This window comes from Ursus maritimus, unplaced genomic scaffold, assembly GCF_017311325.1.
Source record: "Ursus maritimus isolate PB19 unplaced genomic scaffold, ASM1731132v1 scaffold_36, whole genome shotgun sequence".
NCBI classification, from domain to species: Eukaryota; Metazoa; Chordata; class Mammalia; order Carnivora; family Ursidae; genus Ursus; species Ursus maritimus.
The window spans coordinates 1,080,225-1,105,297 of NW_024426230.1; the positions used below are offsets into that span (position 1 = coordinate 1,080,225).

The 25,073-nt window shown below is 51.6% G+C and overlaps 1 gene segment (V, D, J or C); it reads left to right on the plus strand.

Annotated features, from left to right (window-relative positions):
• Positions 1 to 16,222, plus strand: part of LOC103681025 — a 33,519-nt gene extending 17,297 nt beyond the window's left edge. The window contains 4 exon segments of the C gene segment in view: positions 12,307 to 12,561; positions 14,061 to 14,105; positions 14,904 to 15,011; positions 15,693 to 16,222. Coding sequence covers positions 12,307 to 12,561; positions 14,061 to 14,105; positions 14,904 to 15,010 — 407 coding nt within the window.
• The last annotated feature ends 8,851 nt before the right edge of the window (positions 16,223 to 25,073 follow it).

The window sequence follows — 25,073 nt, forward strand, 5'->3', positions numbered from 1 at the left end:
GCTCTCTAGAACTTCCGGTCTCATCAGAGAAACAACACTTACATATTAAAAGTCCAATAACGATGCAGACGTGAGTGTGCCAAGATGGCTGCTGCAACTGGTCATGCACACAGCCTGGGGCCTGGCAGGGACCCCGCTGGCTGGGGACAGGACAGCGGTGACAAGGGTCCATCCACATTCCCTGATAGAGACCGAGCATGATTCCACCTGTGTGTTTCTGGAAAAGGATTTATGTCTGTTATCTGCTGAGATGTTTGACTTTCTTGAGGACAGAAGGCCCCCCCTTGGCAGAATCCTTGAGTGAGGTGAGGACAGAAACGGCAATGAGTCAGGCGTGAGTCACCAGGACTCTCGCTCAGCCCCGGAGAGGAAGAGGTGACTGAGTCCCGCCTAGGCATGGTTTCAGCAGTGCCCCAGCACGGCGTGCTGGAAATGCCCTTGCTCCTGCTCTTTCTGGCAAAGTGAAAAGTACATTTTTGCCTATGTCCCCCCAAAAACTGGTACCTTCTTCTCAGTCGTGGCAGCTGAGGTGAGAAAATGCTCCTCCTCCCCCCAGCCCTGGCCTGGTATCTTTAGAAGTACACCCACCGGCCTGGTAGGAGGCAGGTTTTTCACAAACTTTTGTGAAGGCTTTGTTTTTCCCAAAGAAGAAATAGCTAGAGGCTGTGTTTCTCAACAGCTGCTGCGAAACCCGAAACCCGTTAGGTAGGCTCAGAGCTGGCACCGCAGGGAAAACCTTTCCCGGGGCCCAGCCTGTAGCGCTCCAGAGAAGGCTGTATGTCCTCCATGAGAGGGTGCACAACCCCAGGACCTTTTTGTAATGCACTTACCCAGAGTGCGACTATGGGAACAACAGACTCACTTTTGGGAAGGGGACCCAAGTGATGGTCACACCAAGTAAGTGAGCTGGGGCCCTCCTGTACGAATGACCCTCTTCGAGCCACCCCCAATCACTGTGCCTACCCCAGGGCTGGACAACTTCTTCTGGCGGGCGGGGGGCGGGGGCGGGAAGACACATGATGTCATTCATCAATGCCACACCTAAGATTCTTAGACAGTCACTGTCCCAAAGCTTTGCCTGTCCCTTGTTTCTTTGGCCCTCCGCTTCTCTCAGCATCTCCACTGACCATGCTCCCAGCCTCAGAGAAAGTCTGCCCTGCTCTTGCCTGAGGCTGTATTTCAAATTGAACAAAGACCCACTGACAATGAGAGCTGGAAGTGCCCTTGGGGACATCTTGCCCTTGTTGTAGGGGAATCCAGAGGCCCAGGGTCCAAGCGTCTGTCCCGGGCCACGCTGGACAGGCAGTGCAGGGGAGGGGCAAGGCCCCAGCCCCTCACTCCTACCCCTGAGCTCAGCAGAGCCGCACAGCTCTTTGCTAACACGGTCCTCAAGCCCAGAGTGCGGGAAGCCGAGGGCGGGCAGCACACACCAGCCAGGAGCTGAGGGCCGAGCTCCCGCCTCAGTTCAGGATCTTGGCCCAAGCCATGCCTTCTGGGAGCTTAGTTTTCACATCTCTGAAGTAGGGAGCATGGTCCCTGGTTCTCCCATCTTTCAAAGATTGTATGGAAATTCTTATGTGTGTTTTTTTTTCTCTGTCCTCTGTTTTCATAAAAGCCAGGCCCCGCTGAATCAAGGTCATTAGAAATAAAGGAATCAGGGGCTCCTGGCTGGCTCAGTCTGTAGAGCATGCAATTCTTACTCCGAGGGTCATGAGTTCAAACCCCACATTGCACATAGAGAAAGAAAGGAAAGAAAGGAAAGGAAAGGAAAGGAAAGGAAAGGAAAGGAAAGGAAAGGAAAGGAAAGGAAAGGAAAGGAAAGGAAAGGAAAGGAAAGGAAAGGAAAGGAAAGGAAAGGAAAGGAAAGGAAAGGAAAGGAAAGGAAAGGAAAGGAAAGGAAAGGAAAGGAAAGGAAAGGAAAGGAAAGGAAAGGAAAGGAAAGGAAAGGAAAGGAAAGGAAAGGAAAGGAAAGGAAAGGAAAGGAAAGGAAAGGAAAGGAAAGGAAAGGAAAGGAAAGGAAAGGAAAGGAAAGGAAAGGAAAGGAAAGGAAAGGAAAGGAAAGGAAAGGAAAGGAAAGGAAAGGAAAGGAAAGGAAAGGAAAGGAAAGGAAAAGAAAGAAGAAGAAAAAGGAAGGAAGGAAGGAAGGAAGGAAGGAGAGAAAAGAAAAAAGAAAAGAAAAGAAAAGGGAATTGAGCCTTGGATGCTTTGGCTTACTTCCAGGTGGTGAAGAGGGAAGGAGAAAAGCCCCAGTCCCTGGAAGGGCCTGGATCCTGCTTGGAGTCTGTCCTAGAACCAGGCAAATGCAGGGACCAAACCCCTGGGCATCGCACAGGAAGAAGCCTAGGAACGGGTAGCTCTGAAGAGCTAAGGAAGGGGGAAGACAGAACAGGAGCATTTCAGGAAAAGGAGGTAGACAGGCTTCAGCGCGACAAAGCATCAAACCCCCTGGCCCTCCAGCCTCGGAGACTTTCCGAAGCCCCTTGTATCTGACAAAAGAGGGATGGGGTCAGACCGTTCGTGCTGGCAAAGCAGCCAGGGTGGTGGTGGTCCTGAGAAGTCGCTCCCCCCTTCTCTGCTGACAGGAGTGGGGGTGTTCTCCTGGATAAAGGAGGGTGAGGCATTCTCCAGCCCCCACCACCGTCTCCCGTCCCCCCCCCCTCCTTGGCTCCAACACTAGGGGAGGGCGCCCACGGAAGATTTCATGCAACTCTCAGAGCTTCCACCAGTGGGTTTTCCCTGGACTGTTGCCCCAACACCACTGGGGCAGTCGGTAGAGGGTGGTCCCATAAGACAGGTCTTATCAAAGGCTTTCCTCACTGTGTGTATCAGGAGGAAACTACAGACCTACATTTGGAAGAGGGACCAGGCTTGTTGTTCACCCCCGTGAGTATTATAGAAATTATCATTCCGATAAGGGAAGTTTTGTAGACAGGAATAGATTATGGAAGGACACGGTAATAATGAGAGCTTGTGATGCTGTCTGCTCCGTCGTTAAGAATCCTTGGTTGTCTGGGAGTAAGTGATCAGGGTGTTGGATCTAATGAAATGGTTGAGGCTCTGCTGAATAAGGGTTTTGCCCGGTGCTTTCAGAAGACAGATCCTCAAGTTTTGAGAAAAAAAACAATTCACTCTTGGTTCAGTTTTGGAAGCTGAACTTTCTCCTTGGCAGCGAAGGGGTCTACCCCGCCCCTCACCCCAATGGCTGAGACTCTCTCTCACACCTCCCCCTGGATCCATGAAATACCTACGCCCCCAGCCAGGGTGGGGGCACCCAGGGGTGCTGGAGGGGGGTATGGGGGAGGGATGGGTCTCCTCGAGCTGCAAGAAGCCTCATGTCTTGCCCTTAGTGTAAAGCGTTGTTGAATCATTACGTCATTAGCTACTATTGACTGAAGCCTGACATGTACCAGTGACTACTCTCTGTCCTTCACGAAGTTCTCATTCAATGTTCACTTCCATCCTGCTGTTAGGTAGCTGGCATCAGGCCCACTTTACAGAGAAGGAAACAGAGGCTTCCCGTAAGTAATGTGCCCAAGATCGCACAGCTAGGAATGAGAGAGTTAGAGTGGAGCTTGACTCTTCTATTTGACTACTGTCTTCTTGTTATCCACGCCACTCTCTGCCAGCGCCACCCCTCCCACTCTGAGAAGGAAGACCCCAGACCTCGGAGGCCACTATTTGGTCTTCAGTGTGTCCATCCTGAGCCTTCTTGCCGTGGTGATCATGGCAGCCCTGATGCCAGGGCTCGGCACTTCTGAAGAGATCAGTAAAGTCATTGAATTGGGTTGGCAGGATGCAGGGATGGCGGGGAGGGAAGTAGAAACCTAGCGCTGTTTTTTGGGAATGAAGTGACACGGAAAGAGAAATTGATCCTCGAAACCATGGAACAGACTGTTTAATCTTTTCGAGGTTTTATGTATTTATTTATTTAGAGAAAGAGAGGGGAGAGAGAGAGAGTGAGTGGGCATGGGGGGAGGGGCAGAGGGAGAAGGAGAACCCCAAGCAGACTCCACGCTCAGCGGGGCTCGATCCCACCACCCTGAGATCCTGACCTGAGCTAAAATCAAGAGGCGGACTCTCAGCTGAGTGAGCCACCCAGGCACCCCTGAAACAGGCTGTTTAAAAGCTCCGATTCCAAGAGGGAATGCTGGAAGCCTGTGAGGGGAGCGGACAGCCACCCGGTGGCAGAGGGCACGTATTTGTACCGGACCCTACCACGGCATGGACCGGTGGCAGAGCGCTCACTTTGGGGAGTGGAACAAGACTCCAAGCGCATCCAAGTAAGTGCCCGCCCCGAGACTCTAGCCAAGACGGAAAGTCCCTACTCTGCTTTCTTGGATGACGAGTCTGCACTTCCTGAGCCCGTTTCTCATGTTTCTTTATGAGGCTTGAATGTTTTGAAATTTTAATTTTCAGCCACTGGCTCAATAGCGGTTTCTTTTCTAATGCTAGAAATTGCCCATGGGGATTGGTTTTTCATCATTACTGAGACAGACTCTTTTGCTGTTTCTAGATTCTTTTGAGACAAAAGATCTTTATCAGAAAAGAAACTATGACTGATTATGCCAAAAATATATTTTTGTTATCATCAAGTTTTCATGAAAGGTGGGAAATTAAACTTCCCAAAGACGCTGGCCATTAGACACACTCTCACAAAACTCCGTCTCTAACTGTGAGGTAGAGGAGGGGCTTAAAGCCTAAATCATGCAATAAAAACAATAAAAACTTTAGAAAATAGAACCATATAGAATTCAAAAGAGAAATGAACTAGTCCTGGTCAAAGAGAGCAGGACTGCATCAAACATGAATTAAAATATTTAGAAGTCTTTTCTATTCAACAAATATTTACTAAGCAACTATTACACTCTAAGCACTATGCTAGATGGGAGAGAAGGAGGAAATATGGCGGAGTCTCTGCCGTCCAGAATCTCCCAGCCGGTAAACACGCGTGTAAACAGACAATTCGGACGGGGTCACCAGCATGTCGTAGAGGAGATCCATACAGGTTGCAGTGCGAACAGAGAGGAAGGCATGGCCAGCCTCCTGTCTTAGCTGCCTAGTACTTCCAAGCATCCTGCACTGCACCGTAAGCTCGGTGAGGCCAGGACCCTCTCTCCTTCATCCTTACACCTCCACAGCCCAGCCCCAGGCCTGGCACAGAAGTGTCACCAAACAGGATTGTTGAAAACATGCCTTCTGGCTAGGGGAGTCAGGAAGGCCTGAGTGCAGGAGAAGTAACTGTTCAAAACATGTTCCTTTAGACAGTGGCCAGTATTCCCCAATAGAAAGCGTTGTCAAAGACTTGGAAACCGGAGATTAGAGAATCCATCCAACTGCACCTGGTGAGAGAAAGCCCTTCTCTCTGGGGAAAACTTCCTCCGTCTTTACTTGTTCATTTGGGTGCGTTAGCAAAGCCTCTTCCCTCCCATGCGTCTGTTCAGGCTGCATTTGGAAAGCCTGGAACCCACCATATTTCTCAGGAACCAGATTTCAGACGCATGTAAAAACTATAATGCCTGTGATACGGAAGAAGCACAAATGGGTTTTAACAGGAAAAAGGAAAACATCTGCTGATGAATTGCTGGAAGATTACTAGATCAAATAAGTTTGAGAAGCTCTGGATTTCTTTACTGCGGGACTTCTCAGAGCCTTTAAAATTAGCTAATATGCCTTGTCAGTATACAGTATAACAGCACTTTCCAAACTAATTTGAGCTTAGATTCTTTTTTGTAGAAAAATTTAGAAGGACTAGAGTTCTGTGAAACTCTCACCAAGAAGTACTGGTCTAAACCACTCTCAAACTTCGGAGATTTTTTTTTTCCCCGTATGGATGTCAACCCTAAAATCTTGGAGACCTCTGGAGAAAAAGATTCTGGGGCCCTGTATATAACTCACTCCTGATTCTCACAACCATTAGAGTTAAGCAGTCCTCACTGTGCCTTTTATGTGACTATCTCATGGCAATGTTAGCCTCTCTCTTTCTCTGCCCTCAAGGAATAGCAGAACCACTTTCTAAAAGAGCCTTGTATGGGCCTGCATTCCAGGATTTCGTCCTCCCCTAGGCCTGCCATCTGTTGCCAGGGCTCTGAATTCCCCCATCGAGATTCATTTCCCAATCAATTCCTGGCTCTTCTTCAGACTCTTCCAATTTTCCTCCTTCACTTTCAGTGTGGAACCCAGAAAGGGTGTCCGCTCTCCAGGAAGGCCAGACCAGCCCAAGGCTGGCTGTGAAGGAAAGGTCTGTGGGCTTATTCCACTGAAAGCTGAGGAACTGGGACTGGGTGGGCCAGATATTTCTCCTGTGCGAGAGAAACAGTGATTTGGAGGAGTCTAGCACAGGGGCAGGAGACGTTGCTGCCCCCGGAAGGCTCACCCTGCCCGAGTTCGAGTTCTTGTAAAGCACCTCGCTGTGGTGTGTTGTCTCGTAGCTACGGTCAGCTGACCTTTGGAGCCGGGACCAGGCTGGCTGTGCACCCGCGTGAGTATGACCACGAACGTGTCCAGGGCAAAAGTACCTGTTGGCTTGTCTATGAGAAAACAGGCGGTGATGTATGGCAAACTCGAGGGAATATTAAACACTTGTTTTCCATTTCCTACGAGCTCTCTCGGTGACTTAAAATGTTCCCATTTCTCATATTAAGGACAGAAGTGCCAAGGGCCAATTGAGCAAATGAAAGCCTGAGCAGAATAATTTACGGAAACATAAAAAGAGTTCCAGATACTCAGTGCTCTCAAGCGAAGCCGATAATATCAGCACCAGATAATCTGAACATTCAGGAAATTAGCGACGTGCCCTTGGGGGAAAGGAATGACTTAATGGCAAACCCAAATTCTCTCTTATTGCCTATTGCCTCAGGTAGCAGTGGCACTCCTTGTTTCGGCTAATGACACAGTATGGGGACACCTGCTCCCAGAATCTTCCTTTCTGGAGTTTAGTAGAGTTTTGAACCTCTCCCAGGGTAAAAATGACCCCGACCCCTATCTGAATGGCAATTATATGATGTGACGTATCAAGGCACAGAGGCACGAGGGTATGGGGTTCATAGCAAACTTGAGAGGCTGGCAGATCTGGGGAAAATTCTGGCTCTACTGTCTCTAACTAAGAAAGTCTCTACTTCCTCAATAGCAAAATGCCAAGAACCACATCATAACACTATAAGACAATGCCCAGCAGATAGGCAAGTCATTAATAAATGGTAGCCTTTCTAATAATAATTTCATTATCATTATTATTGTCCCCATCTTCATCAAGGCCTTGCTATAAAAGGTTTACATTATCATAAAGGGGAGGGGGAAGAGCTTCCCTGGGAAATAGAACATCTAAGAAACGAAGACCCCGGGAGACTTTTAGGATGGTGCTTTCAGAGCCTGGTGGGTTCCGGTAGATTAAGGTCAAGAAGGATATTACAAAGGCCTTAGCTGCAGTGAGGATACAGCAGAGTACCATGCTAATCTTTGGAGCAGGGACCAGACTGAGTGTCCAGGCAAGTAAGTAAAGTGGGGCGAGGGTCGACATTGGCAATTAAGTCTACTCCATCCAGGATGCTAAATTGACCCCAGGTATTTTCTTCTGTAGGATCCCAAATGGTTCTTTCCACCCATCCCCAGAAAATTCTCCGTCCAGCACTCAGTGCTCGGGAAACATCTTCAGACTGAGACTTTAGGAATCATGCAGCAAGGGATAAGCACGTCGTCCTGGCACCTCCACGAGAAGATCCAAGCTCCTGTTGCCCTGAACAGGGGTTGTGCTCTACGGAATTCTTGGTTTATTGAAATCACAGCCTCTAACCCAGGCTACTACCGCAGGCTAGGGCAGGAGGGAAATGGATGAACAACCATATTCTCAACACAAAAGAGCAGAAGACCTAACTCTAGAAAGCGTGATTCTCTGGTGCCCTGGAGGAGACCAGTACTTCTCCTACTGGAGCAGGAGGGAGATTTAGTGAGTTTAGTGAGTTTCTGCAATGGTGTCACCTGCAGTGTGAATACTGGAGGAACTGTGGGCAAACTCACATTTGGAACAGGAACCCAAGTGTCTGTAATAGCTGGTGAGTCATCCCAGGTGGCACCATTTGCAATCCCATGGGCCAGGGAGTGTCTCTATTCCTTTCCTTGGGGATATCAGTCTTCGTATGGTGAGGCTAACTGTGGGTGTTACAATGAACTGTCTTACAGAGGCCTCTGTGAAAGGAAAACGCATCACTATCAATTTTGAAAATCTGTGTTTCTCTAGGTCAGACACATTAAAATTTGACTTTAATTGTTCAATGGATATTTTCTAATGCCTTCTATGTGGCCATCACTCTAAAAAATGTTAGACTGGCTGCAAAGAAGCCTAAGATAGATGACTGACCTATTCCCAAATTGGATAAAAACTAGCTAAAGGGACATAACTATTGCAAATTTAGCAAGCTGAAAACTATTTTAGTATTAATAAATTGATGACATCAATAGGCACAATAGAGATTCAGAGGAATAAGTTTGCGGCCTAGACAGATACGGTTTTATGCAGTAGAAAGGGTACATTGGGCCTGAAGGATAGGTAAGATCTCTATGGGCAAAGATTGGAGAGAAGGGGACTTTCAGGCATAAGGAACAATAAGAAAGAAGGCATGACCTTGGGTGTGAACAAGGCATGTGCATTTTGGCCTAAGTAAACACATCTGATAATAAATTGGATGCAGGGAAAAGCAAATAAAATGTTTTTTTAGACAATAGAGAAAAGGAATTCTAGAGCCTTCAAGAGAATACAATTAGGGCCAAGGCCAGCCACTGGGAAACCAGGGATCCAATTTAGAAATGTAGACCCGATGTGAACGTGAGAGGGGGCCAGCTCCTTCCGTGGACGCCCCATGTCCTAGGGACCTCCCCTCTCCTTCTTCGGTGGGCTCTACAAGGTAGGTTGCCCCATCTCTCAGAGGGGGAGAAAACTAAGGGTTTCTGTAGTGGAGATTTCAGGGGTGGCATGAAGGTGTTGCCTCTCAGTTGAAATTTGGCAAGGGAACCAGAGTTTCCGTAACTCCTGGTAAGTCCGCCCAGGCTCACTGCTTCCGATGTTCACCAGAGGCTCAGTGGGACCCAGAGTCACAGTTGCTAAGTGGGAGCACTTCTGGGTTCTTAGTACCTAACTACAAAGCACAGATTTCATGGGAAGGAAGCCTTCAATCACCGTTGTGCCCCGATGCACGCGGAGCACTAGAGCATTCGGACATGTGCCTCCGTGGTCAGTTTTGAATTAAAATGAAGGGTTAGGATCTAGCACAGCTGAACTTCCGCATTGAAAACTTGATCCAGTCTTGCTGAGGCCAACTTCTGAGATGTCATCCATGGTGGGATGTGTGCTGCTAACGTGGAATAGAATGCCTCTCCTCCCAGGGTCTGGCAGACGGACCCCTCAAGGCCTCCGAATTAAAAGTGACTCATTTCTTGTCGTCAGACAAAAAGAGAAGGTTACACTAGAGGTACATGGGAGTGGAAGTAAAAGGGGCTACAAAAAAAAAATCAAGTTTAAGGATAAGTACCCAGCTTTTTTTACCAAGAAGTTCTGATAAGCAGGAATTTTGCAAATCTGATGGTTATTAGGCCATTTGTTTATCCAACAGTTGTTTCTTGAGTGCCTCCTATATGCAGACACTAGAGATACGGCAGTAAACCAGAGAGGGCCTCTGCTGTCATGGAACTTACATTCCAGCATGCCAACACGAAGACTTCTCAGGGCCAGTTCTCCTCGTCTAGGGCACATAAAGGACTTGAGAGAAAAAATTCAAGCTCTCCAGATCATGGCAGCCCCTGAATGTCATGCCAGGAAATTTGAGCATTATTCTATGGGCACTAAGGGAGTCCCCGAATTATTCTGAACGAAAAATGATGCAATCAGCTCTAGGTTTTAGACAAGTACTTTGGAAGATAAGCTCGAAAAAGAGAATGGGGGATGGAGGGGGCGGGGAGAGCAGGGGAGCAAGAGAGGAAATCAGAGGTAAGGAAGCTGGACAGGAGAAACAACAGCAAATATGCAGCTAGGGAAGCCCCAAACGAATGAAGTCTTGATAAAAACAAGACTTGAGAGCAGCGAGAATCACCTCGAGTCTTCTGACTTCATTGATCGCTATTTCATGTTGATCTCTCGCTAGTGAAGTTGAAGCAAAAATTGGCCTGTCCCCGATGGGGTCGCCCTCCCCACACACAGACTTAAAGATGGTTTTTAAGGCCCACAATCAGCCCTCGGTACATTTCCTCAAAAATCTCATGTTCTGTGGCATAGCTCTCTCCAGACCAACGCTGTCCAAGAGAACTTTCCGGGACAATGGAAGTGTGTTATCAAGTGTGTCATCTCCAATGGAGATACCAATATCTCCATTGGACCTGCACTGTCCAATATGGCAGGTACGACGCTCTTAAAATGAAGTTTTAATTTTTAATTGAATTTTAATTTGCTTTCCTTGGGGTTCGTTTTAACTTAAATAGCCACATGTAGCTGAAGACTACCACATTGGACAGTGTGGTCTAGATCTTCTCCAGCCTGACACTAACTGGCTCGAGGACTTGAGTGAGTGTTTAACCAGGACTCAGAGTTGGCCATCGGGCCCCCACCGCAACCCCTTCTCCCCCCCAAGCCCAAACTGCGCTGGTGGCACCTTACCCTCTGCCTTCTCCTCAAGGCCGCATTCTCTCAGCACCTCCATACCCTTCCACATCCCCCTTCCCAGTCCCACTGGTGACTCCCACTGAGGACTAACAAACCCATTGGGGTATGTTGATGGCACATAATGGCTTCCCGCCTCTCCCCTCCCTATAAAAGATTTATGCCCTAGGGTCTTAACCCACAGTGATGTCAGACCCTCCCCTCCCCCAGAAACGGGGACATTGGAGAGGAACAGGCAGAATCCCTCAGGGCCAGAGCTTTGGATGTCCCTCACATGGGACCATGGACCCACCCCTGTTCTACTGCTCCAGGGACAGCCCCACACCCTTGACTTGACACCCTTGGCATGCCTTGACTCAGCAACCCAAGGCCATGCCAAAGGCGGATGTCCCTAGTTTCAGGTCCAGCTGGAAGTCCGCATTGCCGAGGCCACCCTGGCTGGCCTCACAAGTGGGGTGTACCCCTGGTCTGATAAACCTTGCATGCAGGGTGGGGAGCTGTGGGAGCAGAGAACCACAGGGGCAGGAAACTCTAGTCCCAACCCTGCTGTAAACTCTCCGGGTGGCCCCAATGTGTTAACCCTCCCAGCAAACCTCTGATTCCTCTTCTAAAGGCAGGAGGTCTGAAAGAATAAACAATGAGAGTTACATTAAAAACGCAAAATCCTACAGAAATACTGAAGAATGATTCTCACCACTAAGGAGAAGCCTCCAGCAGCCCCTGCTTCCTGGGGCTGAAGAGTAGAAACGGACTGTGTAACACTCGGTAGCACATTATCATGGCAATATCCTGGTATCCTCAAGAGCTCTCACTTATTCCGTACTTTATAGTTTGTTACACATCATTTTATAGAGAGAAACTCCCCCTTTGATTTTCAGAATAGCCTGGTTACGAAGGCGGAGGCGGCAATATCTCCATCTTACAGATGAAACTCCCGACCCTTCGGGGGCTGAGGTGACTTGCTCAAGGCCTTGTATCTAATGAGGCGGAGGCGACAATATCTCCATCTTACAGATGAAACTCCCGACCCTTCGGGGGCTGAGGTGACTTGCTCAAGGCCTTGTATCTAATGAGTGGTAAAACCAGGACCGGGATACAGGTGTTCTGACTTATCATCTAGAACTTTTATCAATGAGAAATCTCCCGGTGATGTGACTGGTCTTCCAACTTAGTGCCAGCCAATAAGAAACCTCCAATTCCTGTCAATACCCAGCCTAATTGGCGGGGGGGGCACCCCTGATTCCAAGACGGATGGTCTGCTTTGCTGGGCTTCTCTTCTAGGCTTGCCTTGTCCCACCAGAGCGATGTTATTGCACAGCAGTCCCGCTGTGCTTTTGCAGAAGTTGCTATAAAGTAAGAGAATGGACAGGATCATTACGGGGCCTGCGTTTCTGGTTTCCTTGAATGGCAGGCAGGGTCAGGCAGAGAGCCTTCACTGAGAGCTGGCCTCTTGGCCAGGACTCGTGGCTTATGCCTGGCCCTGACTTCCAGTCCACTTAGAGCAACAGGTTTCTAGAATGTTCTTTCCCACCTGAAGCCTGCGAATGTGACTTGCCAGCCCCACAGAGCCCTGCTCTTGCCCATCACTGGCATCTGGACTCAGACCTGGGTTGGGGCAAGGAGGGAAATGAGCATCCCCTAACCTGCGTTCTTTGGGCCCACAGATATCACGGACCCTGATCCCGCCGTGTACCAGCTGAAAAGCCCTAAATCCAGTAAGACGTCTGTCTGCCTGTTCACCGATTTTGATTCTCCATTCAACGAGCCACAATCCCAGGAGGGCACAGTGATCAGGTCGAACACAACTGTGCTGGACATGAGGGTGATGGATTCCAAGAGCAACGGGGTCCTGGCCTGGAGCAACAGCACGGAGTTTAAATGCAACAGTACCTTCAACGAGGAATTCTACTCCAGCTCAGGTGAGTGCAGCCTCGGTGCCTGTGCCAGCTGAGTCTCCCCACCCTGGGACACCTGGTTCTTCCCGGAGCTCGGGGGGATGGCACCTAAAAGCTGTTCGGATGGGTGGTCTCCGCCTCATCCATTGTCAGCAAAGCCCCTCCGCTCTTGTTACTGAGCACCCGTGAGCTCCATCCTGGAGGGTCGCAGCACGTCCTAGGCAAAGAGAGGATGGGGAGAAGGTGGCGGGAAGGCCACTGGCTTCTCAGCTGGCCCGAGGTCTGCCTCCCTGCCTCTGCTCAGGCTCTTTGCCCCTCACTGCTCTGCAAGGCCCCCGTCTGATGCCTTTCTCCGAGATACCTCCCCTTGGTTCTGTCTCTCTGCCAAAGATCCAACTTCACCCAGTCGTTCATTCACTCAACAAACACGGACTGTGCATCTACAAGGTGCCAGGTGCTGGACTGCAGGAGTAAATAAGTCCGGTGAGGGGTCTGCCCTGAGGAAGCCATCCATCAGCAAGCGGGAATCTAGAGAACTTCAGATTGGAACACGTGCTGTAACGTGGGGGTGGAGGAAACAGCCAACTTGGGGACAGAGAGTCCGGGAAGGGCTCTCCAGGGAAATTCTAGGTGAGATGAGCGTTAAAGGCTAAGAAGGGAGCGGCCGTGCCGAGGGTAGAGTGGGGAGGCTGTGGAGGCCTGACACGGGGGCACGGCGAGGAAGGGGAACAGCAGCAGCACGGGAGATGGACCAAGTGGGGAAGGGCCACGTCACAGGCCCCCTAGGTCAGGAGAGCGCAGCCACTCTCCTAAGTACAATGAGAAGCTATCGATTGGTTTAAGTAGGAGAATGACATCCAATTTACTTCTGTAAAAGAGCACTCCAAGTGCTGCGTGGAAAATGGACTGTAGGAGCCAAGAGTAGAAGCAGAAAGGAAGCTGTTGCCGTAGACAGATGATGGAGGCCTGGACAGGGGGCAGGGGAATTGAGTGGCCAACACGATTTCAGATTCAAAGGAAGAACTATGCAGGGGTGCGAAGGAAAAAGGAGATCAAGGAAGGCGGCTGGATTTTCTGCCCAAGCCGCTGAGTCAACAACAGCACCATTGCCTGGGTTGGTGACAGCAAAGGAACAAATTTGGAGTGCAGGGATGGAGACTCTGTGGGACAAAGGAAAGCATCTATACCCCTTATGGCACTTGTCACTGTGTGGTGTCTTACCGCCTCTTTCAGCCTCCGGACCCAAGCACAGGGTCTGTGTCTGATGGTTCCTTGTGGCCTTGTGTCGGGTGACAGGTACTTGGCACGACCAGTGTTTGTGAAGTGAAGGGAGTGGTACCCAGAAGCCAGGGCCAGTGGCTCCCCCAGCAGGTGTCCACAGGCGACAAGTCGCCTCCAGATCTCTCCAGGAGAGAGCGCAGAAAGCCTGTAGACAGAGGTTCATCCGCCCAAATCCTTGGAGGTCTGATGTGGGAGAGTCAGCACATGCAACTCTAAGAACATGTCTTTGTTTCTCCTTTTAGACTTTTCCTGTAATGCCACTTTGATAAAGAAAAAATTTGAAACAGGTAAGAGAGGGGTCTATCCCAGTTTCGAGATATATCCACAATCACCCTGACTAGATAGGAGAGGTGGGAAGGGATATGTGGATCTGGAATGAAGTTAGGAAGAACGGGAACATTCTCGAATTCCCAGGCTCCTCTCACCATCTCTAATGTTCTTTCCCCCTCCAAGGACTTTCAGGCTGAGTCTCTAGTTTCCCTAGACCCCATGACTCACTCCTAGGGCTCTGGAGAACCAAAGAGAGTTTCTCAGTGGCCCAGCTGCGATATTTCCGACTGGCTTATGTGGAGCCCCGAGCTCCCCAGCTCCTCCCAAGGGCCTGTTCCCTCTGTAGCGGTAGCTGGGCTTCTGCCTTCTTTCAAGAAAAGCAGCAGAATTCACATAGGCAGGGGTCTTGGCTCTCAGGATCCCCACCACGCCCGGGCGCCTGCCCTGGGCCCGTCCATTTCCATCGGAGCCGTTTTCATTGAATGGTCCCCTTGGGGTCCAGGCACCACCTTCTCACTCAGGGGCCCACACCCAAGGGATTACAATGAGTTCTGAGCCCCAGCCCATCCCCGCTCCTGAGGGATGCAGACATAAAATAAGGACCGAGTGCAGTTGGTGTTTTCCTTTGACACGGAATACTGGTGGCCCTGGAGGAATATATAAATATGCTTACGAAGGGATGTGCACCCAAGCTCAAAGGGAGAGGTGGGCCAGGAGCTAACCCCCCCCCAGTCCCCTTTTGGGGAAACCACGGGCGGGTCACGGGGGCTGTGCGGACCTCCAGGGTACATGCCAGTAACCTCTCGGCTTTGCAGATATGAACCTAAACACCCGCAACCTGCTGGTGATCGGGCTGCGCGTCCTCCTCCTGAAAGTGGCCGGGTTTGACCTGTTCATGACACTGCGCCTGTGGTCCCGCTGAGGTGAGCGGGCATCTCGGGGGGAGTGCGGCTGTGACGGTCTCAAGGCAGGTCCCCAGGCTCAGAAAGCAAACCTCCCCCGCCAAGGTCTTGCTTTTAGGTCCTTAAGTGGGGCCCACCAAACTCCTCCCCTTTTTCCAGTGAGGGGTTCCTATTGCTAATAACAGTGGCCTAGAACATTGGTAGGACTCCTCAGGTGACAAGAGGCACCTCGTTGAGCCATGTCTCCCCTACAAAGTATGAAGAACAGCTGTTATTCTCCTCCTTTTGGAAAGAAAGACGTTGAGGCCAAGTCCCAGCAAGGGCCCCCCACTAACGAGTGGAAAAAGAAGAAAACCTCAGGACCCAGAGTCATTTATGCCCACGCCTTCTATTGTACTCCTTTCACTGCAAAACCTAGAGGGGCCCCCAGGTCCTTTCCTCATGTCCTCTGCGCCCAGTACGATGCGAAGATATTAGTCTCCTATTATCCCCTAATCCCAGCCCGCATCGACATATCCTTCTGTCCCGGTGTCCCTGGTCACCCTACTGACAAGGGCACCCTGTTCCATCACCATCAGCAAGAACTCCAGTGTCCTTGTGCTCCTAAAACTCTACAGATAGAGGCATCTCCACCCACACCCCTAACTGTCCTGAGTCTGTCTCCTCGGTAGCCGGCCTAACCACTGTTCTTCCTCATCCCAGGTCACCAGGACCGTGAGCGGGCCTGGCACTCCCTCGCTCCCGCCGCCCCACCGTGCCTCCTCCCCCCTTCAAGCAGAGGCAGACTCTCAGCCCCCGTGGAGGAGAAGGCTCTCTGGGCCTCTCGGCCTCTCGGGCCCCACTGGCAACGGACACCAACCGGATGCCGCCAGATATTCGTGATCAAGATCTGAAGAGCCCCCGAACACTGCTTCCACCGCCTCGGTCCCTCACTGCGGCCCGTCAGGCACTCCCAGCAAAGGCAGGGGGCTGCTGGACGCCCTGCCCCTCCCCTGAGATTGCCTCTTGCACCCCCCCTCCATGAGGGATCCCCAGTGGGTCTTCTTGGGCTCTGGCTCCTGGAGAATGTTGTGAAGAGTTTGTATTTTTTAAGTAGTGTTCATACAGGCATAGGTACCACCCTTCCCCGCCAGATGTGGGCAAATGATTACGGAGGCCCCGCTATGCTGTGTATCTGAGCCCCGTTGTGTATTCTGCTACCCGTGGCTTCATTAAAGGCAATTTGGAAGAGCCAGGACGGTGCTCCTGTTTGACTGGGTTTGGTCCGGGTCACGTTCGACTTGCTGTTGATCCCTGCCCGGGCAGAAACCAAGGCGTTTGTCCCGATGTTGTCTGGGGAGCCTAACTCAGCAAGCTGCTGAAGTCAACCTCTTCCTGGAACAACCTCTAAAGAAAATTCCACTTAGAAGGCTGTGCTGGGGGCCAGGCAAACCCACTTAAAAGTTGAGGTCCCTGCTCTTCCATGTTCCCGCCACACCACTGGGCCACCCGTAGCGGGAGGCCCATGTCCATGACCGATCAGGACTGGCAGTTGAAATCTGGCAGACAGGGACCACACAGTAAGTATCCCCAAAATGCCACCCACTGTCTCCTGCCCTCCGGGACCGTTTCCCTTGCCTTTCCTTTCAGACTGGATTCCCACTGAAACCGTGCATTGCCCTCACAGATTCGTGGCTGGGGACCACCCACCACTCCACTGCCTGGTTGGGGTGCCCAGTCTAAGAGCAGGGGAAGGGGGTGAAGATTAGCCAGACTTTCTACTCTCCCCACCCCCGCCTGGATGTAAGAAACGAATCCTCTCCCCTCAAGCTCAGGGACTCTGCCAAGGACAGTGGATGTCTTATGCTCTTACCTAGAGGACAGGAGGTGGGGCTCCCTGGGGCCCCTGGTATTCTTCTGAGCCTGAGTGCCTTTCCTGGGGTCATGGACACTGATGGGAACACCCTTTGGACATGCAGCCATGCTCCTCACAATTATTGCTATCAAGCCCAGGGCTTACGAGTCCCAGTGGGAGGAGAGGGTCCTATCCCCAGACACCTCTATGGTTCACGCGTGTGCCTCTGACCGCATCAGCCAGAAACATGCAAATCCCTCCAGCTACAATTCAGGCCTGTTCTTTTCACGGGGATAGAGCCACCAGCTCAACAAGGGACCTGAGCATATCCCTCCCTTCCATGAGCTCCAGGGTCACTGCCTGTAAAATGTCATCTAAGACTAGGGGGCTGCCTCCAGCTCCACGCACCTCTGATTCTGTGGCCTCTGTGGAGGAGGGCAGCCACGAAATCCTCAGTTCTCACTGAGCCCCCTCATCCGTAGCCTATATGCAAGTCCTTTTAAAGATCACTAGAGGGGACAGCCACAGAGGACACCCTGTCAGAGCGGGTCCCTCTCACACACAGAGGACAGGTACCGCCTTCCCAAAGGTGAGGTTCTGCCACCTGCGGAGAACCGAAAACCGCCTCCTCATGGATCTGACACAGCGCCAGAGAGCCCACCACTGGGAATTCCTTTTAATTAAAGCATTCTCCTCCCCCTTTAAACGAAAATGCCCCTGGGAGGGTTAATAGAGCAAGCCTTTATCAACCTCTAAAAACCTAAGGCAAATTAGTTTATCTTTTTTTCCTCCTAAAATAGTCATTCACTTTGGTCTGTATACAAAAGATCCAAGCAAGGGATGTGTGGGTGGCGGGGAGGCAGCCCTGCTCCTGAGAGTTGGTGGCAAAGGTGCTGAGGCTGAGGGGGACGTGGGGGCTTACAGCAGGGGACAGGAGCAAGAACCCTGGGAGGCAGTGAAGGGGCTAAAGACAGACCCCTCCAAGAACCTGGGAGGAGGCCAGGGCAGCCTATGGAGTTGCGCCAGCCCAGGGTCCTCAGTTGTCAGGGCCCTGAAGTCATGGACCCCTAAGGCCACCCAAGGACCTATGAGGTGATGGGCAGTGGCTGGGGATCCACCCAGACCCACGGAGGGAGCAAGGGTTCCTCCTTCCAGGCCCGGCCTGAGCCAAGGGTGACAAGGCTTCAGGCACGTAGGGGCCATCTGGAAAGCAGGGTCGGCACACCCCCTGAGACATTTCCACCTCAAAGCAGGGCTCCTCGATCCCAGCAAGAACATTCTGTCAAGTCTAAGGCGGTTAAGCCTAAAGCCAATTAGAGCTGAGTCAGAGGGCAGACCAGGAGCAAGTGGGTGTGCTGAGGGGGTGATACAGAGACCCCACTCATCTTCATCCACTCTCTTCTCACTTCTCGCCCCAGGCCCCGCCTAGGGTGTCAGAGGGGATTAAAATACGCTTACGAGGAGGCCCAGACAAAGGGTTCCTATACCCCCTAGGAGGTCAGCACTGGGCCTGGGGTCACACTACAGCAGAGCCCCTCAGGGCAGTAAGGGCCCAGGCACTTCTCAGCCTGGAAGGAAGAGGCTGCTGAGGAAACCCGGAGACACAGCCATCACATCCACACAAAGGCCCAGCCCTGGAGAGCCCCAGGCCCCAAGAACAGAGACAGCCTCAAGGAGACAAGGCCTCTGTCCCACTAAGGAATGTGTCATCAAGGCCAGTTGGAGAATGGATTTGTCTGGACAGATACCCTCCTGTCCCAAAGAGCTTAAGCACAGGCCAGCCCTGGAGGCAAAAGAATGAACCGAATGACTTCTCAAGACCCCGGTTCTAAGATTCTAGAGGATTCTCTGACACTTCACCCAGAGACCTGCCCGCTTAATGTAACTGGAATCACTGTCCCCTCAAGAGAAGGGGGCTAAGCCAGTATGTGCTTCAGGAACACCCTGAAGTGGGGTGGGGTCTTCATCTCCAACCGAGTGACCCCCCCCTCTGCTATGAGCCACCATTGGAGAGGCAACCATCTGAGTCTTGAAGGACTATTTGTCTTCTCGGTTTGCCCATTAAAATCCCGTTCCCCTGGGTCACATGGAAAGCCTTAACAGATATCACCTTAGTTACCAGGTAATATCTTGGCAGGAAATTCCACTCAACTCTGCACTCCTCGGGATGGGCGGCGTATCTTGTTCATCCGTGGGTCTGCAACACCCAGCGCGTGGCTGGCACACCACAGATGCTTAATATACACTTAACTAGCAAAGGAACAAATAAGTACTCAGTGCCATTAGGCACTGGGAAGGAAGCCAAGTTGGTGGGGGCCGTGGGGCGAGCCTAAGAGAAAGGAAAATGGAGATGAAGAGAGGAGTCGGCTGGGTGAGCCACTATTTCACTGTTTTGCCAAGAGCTAAGAGTGACCTGTCAAGAACTATCAGGAAAAGCAAAACCTGAGTGATGGCCCATTGGCCAGTGAAGCCCCCAGGTGGGCAATCATCCAAGAGAGTCTGGAGGATGGTACTCCAGGCGCCAGGGAGTCAGAACTCGGGTCACTGCACCACCATTCCAAGGTCAGGGGCCAAAGGTCACATTACTGACCGCCTCACTTTCCCCACATTAAGACCCAGCCTACTTCCTGGATGGAGGGCGGGCCTGGGGAGCAGCCAGGTGGGGCCGGGTGTGGTCACTCTGTTAAGCACCCTGACCCCTGAGGACTTTGTGGAAGGCCACCTGGTTTCCAGACCTCATTTCACCCAGACACACACATGCGTAAGCTTTCCTCTGAGTATCACATGGAGAGCTGTATTTTGAAATTAATAAACAGGTCAGACACTGAGTCAGTAGCCAGAAGTAGGACAGGAAGTAGAAAAAGGCTCCCACTTCCCGCCAGGTGTTTGGGGGCTTAGGGCCTCCCCTCCCCATTTCCATGACGTCATGGTTGCCCCGAGGGGCAAGTGGGGCACCCTTTGAAGCTCTCCCGCAGAAGCCACATCCTCTGCAAAGGGGAGTTAAAAATACTGAGTTAGAGATAGCATCGCCCCAGGCCACGTGCCTGGGCCAGGCTGGCTGGCCATTATACCGCTACTGACCACAGGTGCGACAGGAAGACGGGGAGCTGGGGGGGGAGGCGCTGGCAGGCACCCAGCAGCAGGCGGGGAAGGTGCTGCGAACCCCCTGCAGGGCTGGTTCTCCGAGGAAGACCCTCACTCCAGGCGGAGGCCGAAGCGCCGGGAGACGGCCCTGAGAGACCTCTGCTTCTCGGAGACCAGTAGCCCGGGAGGCAGGAGGCCAAGCGCCAAGGAAGGAGCCACAGAACCGAGACCAGAACCCGAAACGCGCAAAACGCGCCGGGTTGGCGCGTCCCGCTCGGTGGAAGTGTCCCGCGCCGCCCAGCTGGGGGCAGCAGCGCTCCACCAAAAAGGCCTCTTCCCCTTAGTCCGTTTATTCTGGGGGAAGGAAAGCCCCCCAAAGTTGGAAAAATCTCCTTCAGAGGAAAATAAAAGGGCAAGTGACTTTCCTTCCGCGAACGGAGCCCCTGCCCTTTGCCAGGCTCTGCACGGGGCTCCAGAGCTTGGGTGATCCTAGCACCTCCCTTACAGGGAAGTGGGTCCCCGGGTCAGGCCCTGCAAGCAGCAGGGGGCACTACCTGCCCGGTGTCATCAGGCTCGCTCACAGAGCGCTGGGGTGGGGGTGGGGGTAGCTAGGGGGAGGCTGAGAGAGAGATGTGCATTCAGAATGGGGAGCCTGGGTCTACCCCTGCCCTGGCCTTGTTGCCCTGGGCAGGTCACTAACTGCCCACAGCCTCAGTTTCCCAATGAGATCAATGCTGTCTCTCGTAGGGTAGTTTAAGAACCAGGACTTTCTTTCACGTTGCGTTCCTGCCACGTGCCAGACCCGTGCCAGGCTCTCGGGACTGTCTCTGTCCAACTGTATGACTCCACATCGATGAAGTTCAAGATGAGGCAAAACGAATCACCAGTGATAGAAATGACAACAGTGGATGCCTCTGGGGTAAAAGGATCAACTGGAAAAGGGCATGAGGGGAGTTTCAGGGTGGTGGAAATTATCTGTATCTTGTTCTGAGTGATGGTTACGTGGGCGTATACTCAGGTCAAAATGTGTTAAAATGGACACCTAAGATGTGTGCATTTTAGCGTATGTAAATTTGATCTCCTATTAAATACAGTTTCTGTCCTCAAGGAGCTAACAGTCCAGTGAGTATGTAGGCATGAAAGAGACGTGTCAATTACTGTATTTGCATGATGGCGTTTCCGTTACCAGATTTGGGGGACGAGTCCTCAGGAGGAGTCAGGAGAACCGCCCCCCACTAGTGTTCAACATTGGAGTCCTAATTTTTCATCCGTGATGTGGATACAATACAACGTAGCCCGCCAGCTTCTCGATGCCATCGAAGGGATAAGGGTGTCCAAGCTCAGTAAGCACACATGTTCAAGGAAACACCTGGGAAAAGGGACCGTGAGCCCACACGCTGACCGTCAGGCTGGCCCACCACGCTGCCGGAGGCCAGCCCCTGGCCAGCTCCAGGCTCCCAGGCCCCACTAGTGTGTGCTGTTTCCCACAGCAGATGACCCCTTTCCCTTCAGCATGGCCCCAGGAGCTTCTCACCGCACCAGCAGGCACGCTCGCTTCCTCCCTCCGTGGCTCCCAGCTTCCAGGAGAGCTTGACGGAGAGCCTGCCAGAGACAATGGCAAGGCTACGGCCCAGTTTCTGACAGTAGCCACCACTCCCAGCCCCAGAGCACCCCCACCCCGAGCACTTTTGGTTCTTATCTCCCCTCTCAGCCTCTGGGGCCTCTCTGTCCTCAGAAAGGTTCCCAGGAGACCCCGCAGAACACAAGGTCTGAAAGCGTAAGGCAGACCTCTGCAGCACCCCCCAGTGGGCCACCTTCTCGGGTGGCCATCTTCTCACAAGCCAGAACACCTAAGTGGCTCCAGGGGGCTTTCACCACCTCAGGAAAGAGCCCAGTCTTCCTGTTTGCTCTGGAAATGGGAGCATGTTTCCATCCCAGAGACAGTAGGCAGAGATCCCCCCCCCCTTTCAAAAATCCCACTGAGGGAGAGCAGAGTGCCTGTCTTCCCTTTCCCTGAACCACCCAAACACAATTCGGACAAGGAGGAGAAAAGAAAATATTAGGGGAAGAGCCTATAAATGTAAGACAAGGCTGGCAGGACTTAAGAGAGTTTAAGTAGATGAAGGAATGTGGTTTGGAAAGTGGTGAGCAACTGGTCTCCATTTCATGCTTCCAGCCTTGATCAGGGGAAACTGGGTTAACCTTAAAAAGGACGTCTCTCCAGCGGAGACCTCAAGACACTATTTTTAGCAAACTCTAGGGTGTCCTCACTTCTCCTTGCTCACCCGTTACTCCGGTGATTTACCAAGCAACAGGGTGGCCAGCATCCCTATCTAGAATCTGTTCCGAACAACGGCCTGTTCACCAAAGCAAGCATTATCTCCATGGAAAACCTAAGCAGGAGGCCGAGTAGGATCTCCCCCTCTCACACAGGAGGAAGCAAGTGAAGTGGCTTGCTTGGGATCACGGGGCACTAGGGCCGCAACAGCACTAAATTCAAAGCCCCCGGTTTTGCACGAAGCGCAGTGGACACCCAGTACCACCCAGTTCCAGATGCTGCCATCAGAGAGGAAAGAGCGGGAAAGGCCTGCGGTCTCTGGACTCAGCCAAGACCAGAGTCTCATATTCTGCCTGGCTGTCCCTTCCCTCTTCCCCTCTTCTGTGACTGTTTGCACCTCCTTGGTCCCCCTTGAGGATCAGACTAGAAGGCAAGGCAGAGGCCTGCCCCTTTAGCTGTCGTCAGTCCCCTGAGGCAATACTTCTCCGCACATGTGGACTCCATTCCTCACTCATGTGGCAACTCGTTAGCAAAGTGGTGACCAGGCCGGCGGGCCTCGGCTCTCTCAGTGGTCCGATCTCAGCCTAAAGGTCACGGTCTCAGAAAGGGCTTTCCTGACCGCAGCTTCTGAGAAGCTCCCTCCCCAGCTCCACTTAACAACCCCGTCAGACTGTGGATTTCCTCCGCTCCCCATAGAACACCGCCGTTCTCTGTCCGTGCTAACCTGGCTCTCTTCCCAGCTGGGATGTGAGACTCAGGCCGAGGCGCCTGGGCTGTTCTGATCACCTCCGCATCTCTAGTACCTGGCACAGAGTAGGCACTCAGATATTTTCCCACTAAGTAATGGAGTCCTAGAAAGAAGGTGTTCTCCCTCCGGATGGGTCTTACTAAGTAATAGCCTGAAACTAGACTGGGGAGAAATGTTGCTAATTGTTGAAGCTGAGTGTTGGGCATCTGGGAGTTTATTTGACTAGTCTGGCGTGTGTGTGTGTGTGTGTGTGTGTGTGTGTGTGTGAGAGAGAGAGAGAGAGAGAGAGAGAGAGAAAATTCCAATAATAAAAAGTTAAAACCAAAGTTGTTCACCCCTGTTATTTAAAAAAGCAGAGCAAGCCTGAACAGCTGACCCGAAAGAGGACTCCTAGCAAAGTCTCTCTCCCCTGGGGAAAGAGAAAGGCCCACCACTGGCCGCCATAGTCCTGTAGCCCAAAGCTGGACGTGCTGCTGAGGGAGAAAATCAGTATGTGCGAGATGGTTCTCAGCGCTTCTGATCACCGCCGTGAGAGTACTGATAATCTGTGGAGCGATTACATCAACAAGGTACTCTCACATTTTGTTGGGACAACGTGTGAAGTATTATTATCCCCATGCTTATTAGTTTACTGTTTGTTGCATTCAACGCCTAATCCAAATGCTTTGGGATAAGACAGAAATAAGATTCAGACCCTAACACTTGCAAACTGAATTTCCACTTCCTCCTCTGGAAAGGAATACCACTTTCCGACCACAGGGGATTTATAGGGAAACAGAAATAGCAGGCGGGCACTTCCTGCCATTCTGGACACATGGTAGACACTCAATGCTAGCTCACGCACTCCTGGACAGCCAGGGCCGTGCCGTATCTTTTATAACCCCATGCACTATGGACTGCAGTACCTTGGTGCCTAATTATTTGAAATTTTTTTTAAAGACTTATTTGAGAGAGAGCTCCCATATGCGGTGGGGAGGGGCAGAGGGAAAAGGTGAAGCAGTCTCCCCACTGAGCAGGGAGCCCCAGGCAGGGCTTGATCCCAGGACCCCAGGCTCAAAGACAGACGCTTAACCCACTGAGCCACCCAGGCGCCCCTATTTGCTAAATTTTAGAGGCAGCACAAAAGGTCAATACAAACAATAAATGGCAGAACAGATTCTTAAACCAACACTTTCCATCAAGCAAAATGCTTTGCAAAATGCTTTCTGCAACACCAGGCTGCCTGGGGGGGGGGGGGCTGGAAAATATACCTCTTTTTCATCCCACTGACAGAAGTTTTGCAATAAGCTGGGGCCCTCTTATTAATTCAATGTAAGCAAATAAAATGTGTTTTAATTTTGCTCTTTAGAAGCTTCCTCCCACTCTTTTCTCATTTCCTCATCTAAGAGCCCTTGTTCTGGGAAGTGCTGCCTGCCCCCACAGGAGACACCCACTTTTGATATTTGGTAAATGTGTAAAAATTAAATGTAGTTCCAAGGTCATACAGCACTCAAACGTCAGTCTCGCCACTCCGAGCCTCTGGTAACCGGCCGTGCTAGCTCTCTGGGCCTCCACAACCAGGGAATGGGCCTCCATGACCCTCCACCGCGGATTTTCCAACTATCATAACAAAAGTATTTTGAAGCCCGAGATGAAAGGGTATGATCAAAGAGGCCAAAGGTATCGGCTGCTAAGAGAAGAAAACACAAGAGATGGTTTCCACGTGATAGGGGACAGGAAACGTGTGGGCAGGAGGCGCTCGGGCCGGGCTTCCCACCGCTGCAGAGAATGGCAGGGCACAGACTATGTACAGTGGTGGTGGCCAAAGGCTTCCGGCCCCACGAAAGAGCACAGAAAATAAAAATACACCCAGCTCATAAAAGGTGTTGAGCCAGAGGCAGCAGGAAATGCTGCTACTCTGTGTATGTACCGTGGTACTCAAAATCCACTCGTTCGACATGCTGTATGGAGCACCCATGGGGAAGGCCCGTGAGAGGCATCACCACCACACAGCTGGTCGGTATTAAGAAAGGTCCAGAAATAGGAAGAGGCATCTAATGAGCAGATTACCTATTCTGGTTCAGTGCCTCTCATCTACCATGTCTTCAGCTACTTCAGCTAAAAAAACAAAAAACAAAACAAAAACAAAAAACACCAAAG